A 12,058-nucleotide genomic window follows, 5' to 3' on the forward strand; every position below is an offset into this window, starting at 1 on the left:
CACACAGAACTATTCCTAGCACAACTTCACAAGTGGTCTGTTTTGATGCATTTCTTCAGGGACCAGGCTTTGATGTTAAGGACTGTAACTCTTTTTCTTTTTTAACTTATCTCCTGCTATTGAAAATGTTAATCTGTAAGTAGAAGTTCTGAGTTTCCAGTCCCTGAAATGTCATTTAAGTTGTGTTACTAAAATATAATGTAGATATTATGTTGATAATAATAAATCCTAACAGCAGACTCTGTCCCTCCAGTACTGTACCTTCGGGAGTCGACTGTTTGGCAGAAGCTGCTACTCGTTTGACCGTCGCTGGGACCGGATGCGATGTGCACTGACCGCCATGATGGACAAGCACGTCAACTCTCAGATGTGGAAGTATGTCTTTTCTGGCTCCATTATCCACATCTCTTATCTTGTGCAAATTATTATTTGTGTGGGGAGGGTAGATGGCTTGGAGTGACTCGAGATTCTGGGCCATCTGGGGTGTCTTCTTTGATCTTGACGGAAAGAAATGCCATGTTATTTTTTTTTTCCTGTCGGGTGGAAATGTCCAAAACGGTTACTTTTCAGATTATTCTTTTTTTTTTTTTTTTTTAATGGCAAAAGCAACAGATCAACAATCTGTTGTAGTCTCTGTTCAATCTTGCAGATCTGCTACTTTTGATATTTTTGTGTGACACTGTAGTGTGATCAAGTAGGGCAGCGGTGCCCTCATTTTTTTGACTTGAGAGCTACTTTTAAAATGACCAACTCAGCAGGATCTACCCAGCCCCAAATAATATCTGATGGGGCTTTGGAATGGCGGCACTAACGTTGCATAAGACAAACACACTTGAAATGGGAAATAGTGGGAACAAAGTCTTAGGTTAGTCTTATGTTTTTGGGTTCTTTGTAATGATAAGACTCTTGAAAACAAAGACTCTTGAAAACAAATCAAACTCTTGAAAACAAAGCAAGTTATGAAGGAAGCTGACAGGCCCTTCTTGATGTCAATCTATCGAGTCACCTTAATTCAAGTGACAGATGCCAAGAAGAGGGGTTTTGTGATTTTTGTTTTTGAATATTTTTCTTTATATTTTAATTTATTTTTAGAGGCATGTCATGTGGTCTACCTTCACAGCCTTTGTGATCTACTGGTAGATCACAATCTACCTTTTGTGCAGCCCTGAAGTAGGGCATTAATTCAACAAAAATATTGAGACGAGAGGTTTCTGCCCGACACGACGACCGCGATGGGTGATCACTGTTCTAATTGATCATTCATACGTACCTGTCCTCCTTTGTAGGAAAATCCCTTTGGCCTTGGAGAACTCGTCGTCCTCCTCTGTCGCGCCGGCCCACAGGACAAGCACAAACTCCCACGGTAGCACTCCCTCCTCGGGCTTCCTGGGGCCCCCTGCCACGCCCCCGCCCCAGCCCCCCTACGGCCCCTCCTCTGCGCTCTCCTACGGGACCACCCTGAACACGCGCAGCTCCCCGCAGGGTCCCGGGGCCGACGGCACCGCGCAGGCCCGACCAGTGTCTTCGTCGCCGCAGATGCCTTCAGCCCACTCCTCCTCTTCTTCGTCGTCCGCTCCCTCCCTCGCCGCCTCGGGCCGGGCGCTCAAGTCCCGCTCCGCCTCCTCTACAAGGTTGGAATAGTTTAGGATTTTTCATTATAGTTTAGTTTTAGTTAGTTTTTCGAATTCAGTTAGTTTTAACGCTTAGTTTTATTTTAGTTTTTAGTGTTGTTTTGTGGGTTATTTGTCAGGTGCAGAATTAAGTAGGCCTATTGTGTAATAAAACCCAACATACCAATATACCAAAATATGTTCAGTTGCTGTTGGCAGCAAGAAAAACTAAAACTACGGTCATTTTGTCTAATTTCAGTTTGTTTTAGTTTTGTAAACACACAATACAGTTTCACTTAGTTATCGTTTATTCTCTTATTCCAGTTTTTATTTAGTTCAGTTAATGAAAAGGTTTTTCCAATGTTAGTTTTTGTGTTATTTGGTAGTATTTGCAATACAAACCCCAAAATCAATCCTCCAGTTTTAGGCAACACAGAATGGGGGTTAAAGTTCTCAGTCCTGGGGACTTGCGAGATCAGCGCAGATCCCAATGGCCGCGGCGTGAATGTCAAAGTCGTCAAAACACTAGTCAAGTGATCTCCAAACTAAAAAGCAGTTATGATTTAATAGTTATAATGTATACATTTATAAGATATGAGTAATTGAATTGGTCAGACTAGCAATAGAATGCAAAAGAACTTCAGAAGATACTTCTATAAAATGCAGCATGGATTGGCACACACGCACATTCAGCGAAGGCAGTTCAGAACTTCAGGGAAACACCCCAAATATTGGTGCCATTTCAAAAAGCCCATATTGGGACATGGTCTGAAAATAGATTTCAGTCTTGGGATTTTTTGTGTGCATAACAACTCAAAGGTATATTAACCCATTCAGAACGGGTACACATTTTGTTTCATTATTTTATGCTTTAACTACTGAAAAATAGCAGATATACAAGCTCACAGCCGCGCTGCGAGCTTGTAGATCTGCTATTTTTGAAAAATCGTGAAAATTCGAATTTTGACCCGATTCTATAAGTGTCTTTTGAATCCTTCTAAGGTTTTTTGAAAAACCTATGTTTCTATGTCAGCAATCTGGCCAGCCATTATCAAAGAAAAGGTCCTTTTCACTTAACTGGAGCTCAGTTAGTCTGTTCTTGAGAGACTACCATGTCAGTGGTTCTCAAACCTTTTCATGTGAAGGACCCCCAAAATTATATTTATTTGGCCACGGACCCCCATCTCAAAATATTTAGTTCCAGGGACAAACCCAGAAGCAGTTACAAACGTTCGCTTTGAAAATACATAAAGATTTTGCACACATTTTCACGACTTTTTTCAAAAATAGCAGATATACAAGCTCGCAGCGCGGCGCTGTGAGCTTGTATATCTGCTATTTTTCACCGGTTAAAGCATTCAATAATTCCTAGGCCTAAATGGGTTAATGACATGGTTCGATATTGAAAATGGGTGGTTCTCCCCTTTAACAATAATAACCCTGCTCCTCCTCCCAGCAGCAGCACTACCAAGTCGTCTTCGTCGTCCTTCAGGCCCAGGGAGAGCTCCTCCTCCTCCTCTGCCCCCGTCACCCCCAGCTCCACCCCCACCCCCACCCCTAACACGCCCAGCACCACCAGTAGCACCATCAGCTCGGGCAAGAAGAGGAAGAACAGCTCGCTCCTCTCCTCCTCCTCGTCGCACGGCTCCAGCGAGTCGTCGTCCTCCAACGCCAACTACTCCTCGTCCTCCTTCAAGAAGAACTGCGCCGCCGGCAGCGGTAGGCCTCTCGCAATTATTACATCATCGTCTAATCGCAGTTATTAGACATAATGGTTTTCATGTTGAAGATTTTTCTTATTTTTTCAAACATTTATGCAACGTATTGTGAGCTTGTAGATCTGTGTTCTTTTTTTAGTTGTCAATTATGTCAGTCACTTATTTGTACAGGGTTCCCACGGTCAGGAAATTCCTGGAAATATTTGGAAATTAGAAAAATCTTTTTCCAGTACTGGAAAAGTTTTGGAATTGATCATGGGTCCTGGAAAGTTCTGGAAAGATACTCGGCTATGCATAGTTTTTGACTATTGATTTTAAAAAAAACAGTTTATAAAACATGGATAACATTTCACAAAGTAGTTTTTCACCGAACGGGCTGCTTGATGGCAGCCTAATCCTAATGTATGTGACAATAAGAACAGATCTACAAGCTCACAAAGTGTTACAGTGTGACATGTAGTTAGCTTGTAGATCTGTTACCTTGTCACGCAACACGTGAATCGTCGGTGAGGAAGTGTAAGCAATTTAACTCTTACTTATGATATATCGGTTGAACTAGTATCCACTATGCCCTAGGAAATTTGGAATGGAATAATACCATAATACCATTCTATGCTTTATTTTTGCTACACTGCCTTTGGGCATTGCACATACTGTATAGGAGTAAGAGACTCATTATTGCACTACATGATTCTTATATGGTCCTGGAAATGTTTGGGAAATTCATTAGTAGAAATGTGTGGGAACTAGGGCATTCACCAAATATTCGAATATTCGAATATCAAAGTCACTATTCGACGTTGTTCACCGAAGTCAAATATTCGCTTATTTTTTTATTTTTTTTATTGTTTTGTCTTTAAAAAAAATATATATTTCTTCATGGTTTATAAAGCTTGGCTAGATAGAAACTTAGGAAGTCATAAGTACCCTGACAAGCACTTGGAATTGTAGGTATTACATTTAATGTGACACGGTTCTGCAGATAAATATTGTGAAAATAGCACATTTACGAGGTGTTGCGAGGCGTTGTGAGCATGTAGATCGGCTATTTTCACAATGTTCGCCTCTTGCTTACTTAATATTTGACAGTGTGGCCAGTCCTGTCGAATATTCGACTATTCGAATACTTTGAAGTAGAATAATTCGAATACTAAAAATCACTATTCGTGAATGCCCTAGTGGGAACCCTGTAAATCGTCAATCGCAAAATTATTTCAGTGACAATTAACCGTCATGTAAATCTGGTCCCAGCCCTAGGCGGCAGCGGCGGCGGCGTCTCGGGGAGCAGCGCCGCCGCCTCCTACCACCACGGCCCGGCGCCGGCCTCCTCGGCGCCCAGCGGGGGGGTCCACAGCGTGGGGCTGAGCTGCGGCCCCACCGCGCGCACCAACTCCCTCAGCCTGAAGGCCGAGGGGTCCTCGACGCCCTCCTCCTCGGCGGCGGGGGGCCCCACCCCGCCGGCCCGCGGGCCCCCGCCGGCCAGCCCCGCCGAGTCCATCAAGCGCATGAGCGTGGTGATGAACAGCAGCGACTCCACGCTGTCCCTGGGGCCCTTCGTGCACCACCACCAGGAGAACCACCACCACCCCCCTTTGCACCACAACGCCTCCTCCGTCAACGACGGCGGGCAGCAGCGCCTGGAGGGCAAGAAGCGCAAGAGCCAGTCGCCGGCCGCCAGCGGGGGAGGGGGGCCCGGGGGAGGAGGGGGGGGAGCGGGGGGCCCGGGCCCAGGCAGGCCCAAGGTGACCAAGTCGCCCGCCACCATCAACAACAACATCCACGGGAAGCACGGCCGGAGCGCTCCGGGGACCCCGGGGATCCCCAACAACTCTCACATACATCAGGTGGGGTTTTTTTTTTTTTTTGCATTTTTTTGCATCCAAGTGTAAAATCGGTCATTACGATGCCATCAAGGCCTACCAAAATATTTTGTTTGTTTGACTAAAACTAGACAAACACATTTAGTCCAGGCGTTTCGGCCAGTATTTTGGTGGAATCGTGCACTTTATGAAAGAAGCATGAAATTTGGCACACAGTTGCCACAGAAAATGCCATATGGAAAAAAAAATCTATAGGGACATCGCAGATTTGTCTTGGGAAACTTGTGGAAGCCAATCAAAGTTGGGCTCTCATAGACTTTACCATAGAGTAAAATAATACTAAAAATAAATATGCTTTAAGTAGCATGTGAGGGGTCAAACTAGGTGTTTTTCGGGATTCTGAATCCAATGCAAGCATTTGTTTTGCAGGAAAAACATTCCTTGGGCCCCATAAAACTATGGTTTAGTGATGAGTCATCACTTTTCACAGTTAGGGTTAGGGTTGTGTGTGTGGTGGTCGTTTCTCGGAAAGGAATGTTTTTCGTGCAAAACGCATGCTTGCATTGGATTCAGAATCCCGAAAAACACCTAGTTTGACCCCTCATATGCTACTTAAAGCATATTTATTTTTAGTATTATTTTACTCTAGTAAAGTCTATGAGAGCCCAACTTTGATTGGCTCCCACAAGTTTCCCAAGACAAATATGTGATGTCCCTATAACCAAAAATGTTCCATATGGCATGTTCTAACTGTGCGCCAAATTCCATGCTGCTTTCATAAAGTGCACGATATTTGCCTGAAACGCTCAGACTAATTGCAGTTGACTAAAACTAAATTTAAATTGTATTTAAAAAAGGCTGACTAAAAGTACATGAAAGTTTGCTGTCATAATGACCATGTCCTGCTCCTCCTCTCTCCTCTCCCCGTGCAGCCAAAGGCCCGTCCCTGACACCGGTGTTGGGGTTCTGTGTGTGGAACCGTTGAACAGCGGTGCTGGGGGTTCTGTGTGTGGAACCGTTGAACAGCGATGCGGGGGTTCTGTGTGTGGAACCACTGGGCAGACCGGAGAGGACGAGGAGCGCTTGCTGCTCCAGACTGCACGAGGCCTTCTAGAAAACAAACGTTACTCTCAGCTTCCCACGATCCTCAGGGTGGAGATGATCTGGAACAAGCCCAGTTTACGTCAACTTTTGTCGTGGTCATTGAAACTTATTTTTCTCCCAAAGCCATGTGAGTGTAGGGTGGGGTGGGGTGGGGTGGGGGGGTTCAGGGGGCACCTTCCTTCCTTCTGTGTGAGGAAACGGCAGGCGTACGGTGCCGGGGGGGAGGGAGGAGGGTCTGATGGAGTAAGCCAGCACCCTGCCCGTCTCAGTGTTTGTCCTTAATGCTCTGATAAGGTCTTCCCGTCGGGTTTTGGAAGGAGGAGGAGGAACGGCGATGGAAAGCAGCAGCAGCAGCAGCCATGGGGGTTTGTAAACCTGTGGTTGGTTTCAGAGTTGACAGGGTTCAGGTAAAAAGGGCCAGTGCAAAGCCCCCCCCCCCCACCCAAAAGGAAAAGGAAAGCCACAGAGACACTGAGCAAAACTGGGGAGCCAACAACAAGCCGATCTCTTCCGTGTGTGTGTGTGTGTGTGTGTGTGCGCGTGCGTGCGTGTGAATGTGTGCACGTGTACGACTTTTTTTTCTTTTTGTGTCAGATTCTGCTGGACTACTGGAAACTCTAAAACGCCTGATTTCCAAAGCCTTTCGAAGGGAGCGGGCGGCGGGCGTCTACAACGTTTGAACCCTACACACTATTGCCACCGTCGTTTCCCTTCCCCCATGTGTCCCCAACGCCTCCTCCTCTTGGTGACATTTCTAAACCTCAGGCTACGTACGGTAGCCAGAGACGAGCCGCTTAGGCATGGATCCAGTTCCATTCTTTCTGACCCCCAAATAATTATGCAAGTGTTAAAACCTTTTTATGTTGTTTTCTTATGAGCTTTTTACACTGAACTACAAAGAGTACTTTGTAGATTTGGCGAAAGACAGTCAGTCGTGCATGCAAATGTGAAACAGGACACCTGACGTGCCCATTCATTCAATTGAATCTATTCCCAGAGATCGTTTTGGTATCGAGTACACCTGTTTATTTCCTGAATGTGTGTTTTTTTTCCCTTTGTGTGCAAAAAGGACATCCACAGTCAGGGTTCCCACGGCCATGAAATTCCTGGAAATATTTTGAAATTAGAAAATTATTTTTCCAGTACTGGAAAAGTTTTGGAATTGATCAAGGGTCCTTGAAGGTCCTGGAAAAAATTGCTATGCATTGTCTTTGGTTATTGATTTTGTTAATACCTCTGAAATGACAAATTAAAAATTGGCCAAATTGTCAAATATTAGAGGCAGAAAATGTGAAAATAGCCGATCTACATGCTCACAACGCCTCGCAACGCAGGCGTAGAAACGTGTTATACAAAATTCCTCAACTCTTAGTGCTCGTCAGGGTGCCGGGGTCCCCAGTTAAAATATGATTATTTCGGGGGTCACAGCCTAAAAAGGTTGAGAACCACTGGCATACACTACCTGTCTTTGGGCATTGCGCATAGGAGTAAGCGACTTGTTATTGAGCTGAATTAATGTTATATAGTCCTGGAAATTGGGTTAAATATTCTGGAAAAGTTTTGGAAATGAATTGGTAAAAATGTGTGGGAACCCTGCACAGTAGACCTAGCCCTGCAACTGTGAACAGCACTAAATAAATCCTTTGCTCCACGGGCAGTGCTTAGTTTCCCCCCCACAACGCTAGCCAAAGGCCGCTATTTAGCTTCCCTAACCCTCCTTGCAGGTGTAAACCACTACTCCAGCTTTGGCTGTCAAAAAGATGTTCATGTCCCATCAGAATATGACGCCGCCAGTGTGCGATGGGAGATTTTTTTTTCTTTGGTCACAAGGGAAGGAAAGCTGCGACATGTTACTCTCGTATTCCTTTTTTTTTTTGTCAAAGTGGAGTCTTGGATCTCGCAATACTCTCCCCCCCCCCCCCTCTTCCCATCTCTTCCGAGTTTTTTCTTCTCACTGACTGATGTGTTCGGGTGTTGGGCTTTTGGTGTGAGATTCACGGTGAGAACTCCACAGGGAATGTTTATACTTTAGGTGACACCCGTTGTTTCGATGAACCTCCACTGATGTCAGATAGTGTTGGGAGTGGAGGAGACTATTTTCTTTTTGACATTTTTTTTCTCCCCCCACCCGTAGCGTGGCGTATTTATCAAAGTATTGAAGTATCCCTATTTCAGAATACATATTTTGTTAACAAATTGTACATATTGAAATATGTATTTTTGCACAGGCATTTTCGTACACATGGACTTTTTTGGTACAATTGCAAAGTCATTATTATTTATTTAGTAAAAAAAAAAAAAACACACAAGATGACAAGTCAAAAGACTTGATTATTTGAAGTGGTTCACTGCCAAGTCTATATAATGCAATACGCCTATAAAGTAAAACGTTGAAGCATCTCATGAATTGTCGTACTGAGGATCCTTAAAGGAAAAAGAACACGCAAGGTGAAGTGTTGCCACTGTAGCAGCGTGAATCAAAACAGCACCCCGGTTTCGACAATGGAACAAGGGGGGAGCGCTTGTTTTCGGTGGAGATGACGGAGGCACGCCGGCGTTATATTATGAACACAATCTGATCTAGCAATCATGACATATTTATATTTATTATAATCACTAATTCAATATGAAGTGTCTTTAATTATAATTAAAGTAAAAATAGTCAAATAACAAACAAGGACAAATTGTTCTGCCCACAACCTTATCAAACCAAAATGCCTAAACTGCTGTAAATGTAGGCCTATTATAACTACTAGAGCATGAGCCGACTCAGCGCCGTTACCGGCTTATGTGCCGTTATGGACAGAATAGTAAATCTTCATCCCCCCGAATTTCGTCACCACAACGGAGCGCTCCCTACCTCCGGTTCAGCCAATCACAAGCTTCCACTGGCGATACCGGGTTGCTGTTTTGATACACGCACTGTAGCATGGGTCTGACGGAGGATACCTTTATTCAAGTCCAGGTCTCAACTCGTGTGCGTTCTCAAAACAGTTTTACGTTGCCTATGAATCCACACAAAAACGAACCTTTGTGACCCAATTTGCCTGTGATTCTAAAATGGTATGCAGGGCTTTAAAAAAAAGCTGTGCCCGTTCGTTTAACACATTTCCGTGAACTCTTCAATCATATAATCTTAGCTAGATGGAAGACCTTAAACCCCATTTCGTGATTGAAGCACTTATTTCCTCCTTTTATTTTTATTTTTTTGCGAGGCTGAAGGGACTTGAAGCAATCATCATTGCAAGGAAGAGGAACACTTACGAAACAGTGAAAACCGCTTGCATCGTCGTTGCCAAACATTAGTCATTTTGAATCACAGCTTATAAGGAAAATAGTTTGCCGCTTTTAAAAAAGAAATAACGAAATAAGAAAGTGCCTGAATTTGTTTCACCCTGACTGTTTGAGAACAGTGTTTTTTGGGGTTAAGTTTCCCCTTACTTGAATGTTTAGGAAGCTTGCTTTTCAATTCTGCCTATGAACCCTAAATGTGGTAAGAAAAACCTGAGAGCTTGTCAGCTGCCTGGTATGAAAACACTAGTTTAAACTTTTCTTTTCTTTTGAAAGTTTGGATTATCAACGTTTTCCAGACGTGATCACATCAAAAGGTTTTCTGTAGGCCTGGCCTAGGTGTTGCAGCCTAAGCCCCTGCCTGGGTTTACTATGATTTGTATGTAAAATGTTTCAATCAAAGTGTTTTGTTTACCCTCAGATTCCACTGACATCTTTGCGTCTCGTTTCCACGCGCGTGGAAACGTTGGCAAAGTTTAAGCACCGTAGACTTGGAATGTTAAAAGTGAAAGAACAGCTTGTTTCTGGGAGGAAAAGAAAAATCCATTCATATAATGTAAAGGCGTGTATAGATGATTTCTTTTTCTTTTCTTTTTTTTTTTGTATACATTATCAAAAATAATTTTGATCAGCTGGACTTTTATGTATTGGCTGCTATGTAATTCATGAACAAAACAGGTTAGGTTAGAATTACTTAATATTTAAAGAAAGATTGTATAGTATATTTGTTTTGTAACAAGTTTCTGTAAATAAAAAAATAATTTATACTGCTATTTATATGAAATTATGTCTCTGCCTCTTTAATCCAAGTTACTGTTTTCATTTATTTCCCCCTCAGTTATAACCAGGCGAGTCCCTTTTTGAGATCGTTCTCTTTTACATGTAGAATTCTGTGGGTGGCATAAAAACCATCTGAACAGCAGTCATGAGTATGATTTCCAATGAAAAGATAATTTATGATGGTATAATGCAGTGGTTCTCAACCGCCAAGGGGGTCCCCAAATTATGTTGTGGGGGTCCCCAGATGATTAACTTCTCATTCTCATATTGTTTTTGATATTGTTATCGTTGATTTGTCACCTTTACAATGAGGTACAGCTTGTAAGGATCTGGCATTAGTGGAATGAGCAACACAGCCACGCGTCTGGGTAGGGCCCCTCCAAAAATGGTCAAAATGGCCTGGCAGGCCTGCAATACTGTTACTTGGGGCATTGAATGATTGCACTCTCGCAAAGTAATAAGGAAAAGAAAAAAACACACATATTGGCCATTTTTACACTTTGTTAATGTTAAGCTCAGTGTCAGGGAAGCCCAAAACGAGAGTAAATGCCAGCAGAACAGTATATTGCAAGCCATTTTGGCAAAATTCTGGTCGGCGCTACCCACACGTTTGGCTGTGTAGCTCATGCCTCTTATGCCGATGCTTACAAGCTGTACTTCGTTGTAAAGGTGACAAATCAACGATAAAAATGATATAAAACACAATACCATTTGGGTTTATTAAAGGGGAGATATAATCAACCAAAGTTAGATTTCCGAACTTTTTGTGGCAAGTTTATATCGAAATGGCCCTTGGGGTGAAGGAGATCCCATATATCTGTGTGTTATATGATAGGGATTTAAACCTATTACTAAATGTTTGGGAGTAAAGTGCTCCGAAACAACACAGGGCTGGGACTTGAACCTCCAACATCTCATCCTTAATTGGGATTTAAAAATGGAACCATAAAACTGAGAGACCAATCATCAGTCCGCTAAACCATATGCCACTCCACAATTCTTCAGGTGCTTTTGACTTGTTCCTTTGTATTTTAACCTTGAAAATGTCAAAGCACAATAGAAATAGGCCTATTAGGAGGACTGGGATTAGAACATGAATCCTCTGAACTGAGAGGCTGTTCGTTAGACCACTGCACCATCTCTCACTGGAGATGGTGTATCTTGGTGCTTTTGACTAAATATTTTGTATTTTAACCTTGAAAAGGTCCAGGGAACACAGCAATGATCTGTGGGAGGACTGGGATTTTGAGACTGATCATCGGTCCGCTACACCATATGCCAGAGATGTCTTCAGGTGCTTTTGAATTCTTTTGTATTTTAACCTTTGAAAATGTCAAAGTACAACAGAAATGTATGAGGACTAAGATTTGAACATGGAACCTCAGTACTAGAGTGACAGTCTGATCTTTAGACTACTGTCTGTACCATCTCCAACTACAGAACTATTTTGTTTGACACATTTTATTTTAACACTGATGGCTCATTTAAAATGTACTCTCCTTTAAATAGTGTAGACTTGTAAATTGAGTAATGCGTTTGTTTGTGCAACAATAATTTTAAACTGGAGAGCGTAAAATGAAACCAAATGCACTTGAAATGCACTCTCAAGTCAAGAGTTAAACATCTATAATACGGGTCCATTTGGTTACCAACTCATTTCGCTGGTTACCCCCTCAGGGACCACTGGTTAAAAACCACTGTATTAGACTATTTAACTATTGAATTGCATCATGCC

The 12,058-nt window shown here is 42.9% G+C and overlaps 1 protein-coding gene across 2 annotated transcripts in view; it reads left to right on the plus strand.

Annotated features, from left to right (window-relative positions):
* Positions 1–6,263, plus strand: part of atxn7 (ataxin 7) — a 55,101-nt gene extending 48,838 nt beyond the window's left edge. Inside the window, exons 11-15 of one of the 2 annotated variants that reach the window (XM_080727690.1) lie at positions 254–375; positions 1,287–1,631; positions 3,067–3,329; positions 4,580–5,172; positions 6,081–6,263. In XM_080727690.1, the coding sequence (XP_080583816.1) occupies positions 254–375; positions 1,287–1,631; positions 3,067–3,329; positions 4,580–5,172; positions 6,081–6,098 (1,341 nt within the window). In that variant the 3' untranslated portion in view covers positions 6,099–6,263. The remainder of the gene's footprint in view (positions 1–253; positions 376–1,286; positions 1,632–3,066; positions 3,330–4,579; positions 5,173–6,080) is intronic. The other variant, XM_080727691.1, reaches the window with a different exon arrangement.
* The last annotated feature ends 5,795 nt before the right edge of the window (positions 6,264–12,058 follow it).

This window comes from Nannobrachium achirus (assembly GCF_963921795.1).
Source record: "Nannobrachium achirus genome assembly, chromosome: 6".
Classification (NCBI taxonomy): domain Eukaryota; kingdom Metazoa; phylum Chordata; class Actinopteri; order Myctophiformes; family Myctophidae; genus Nannobrachium; species Nannobrachium achirus.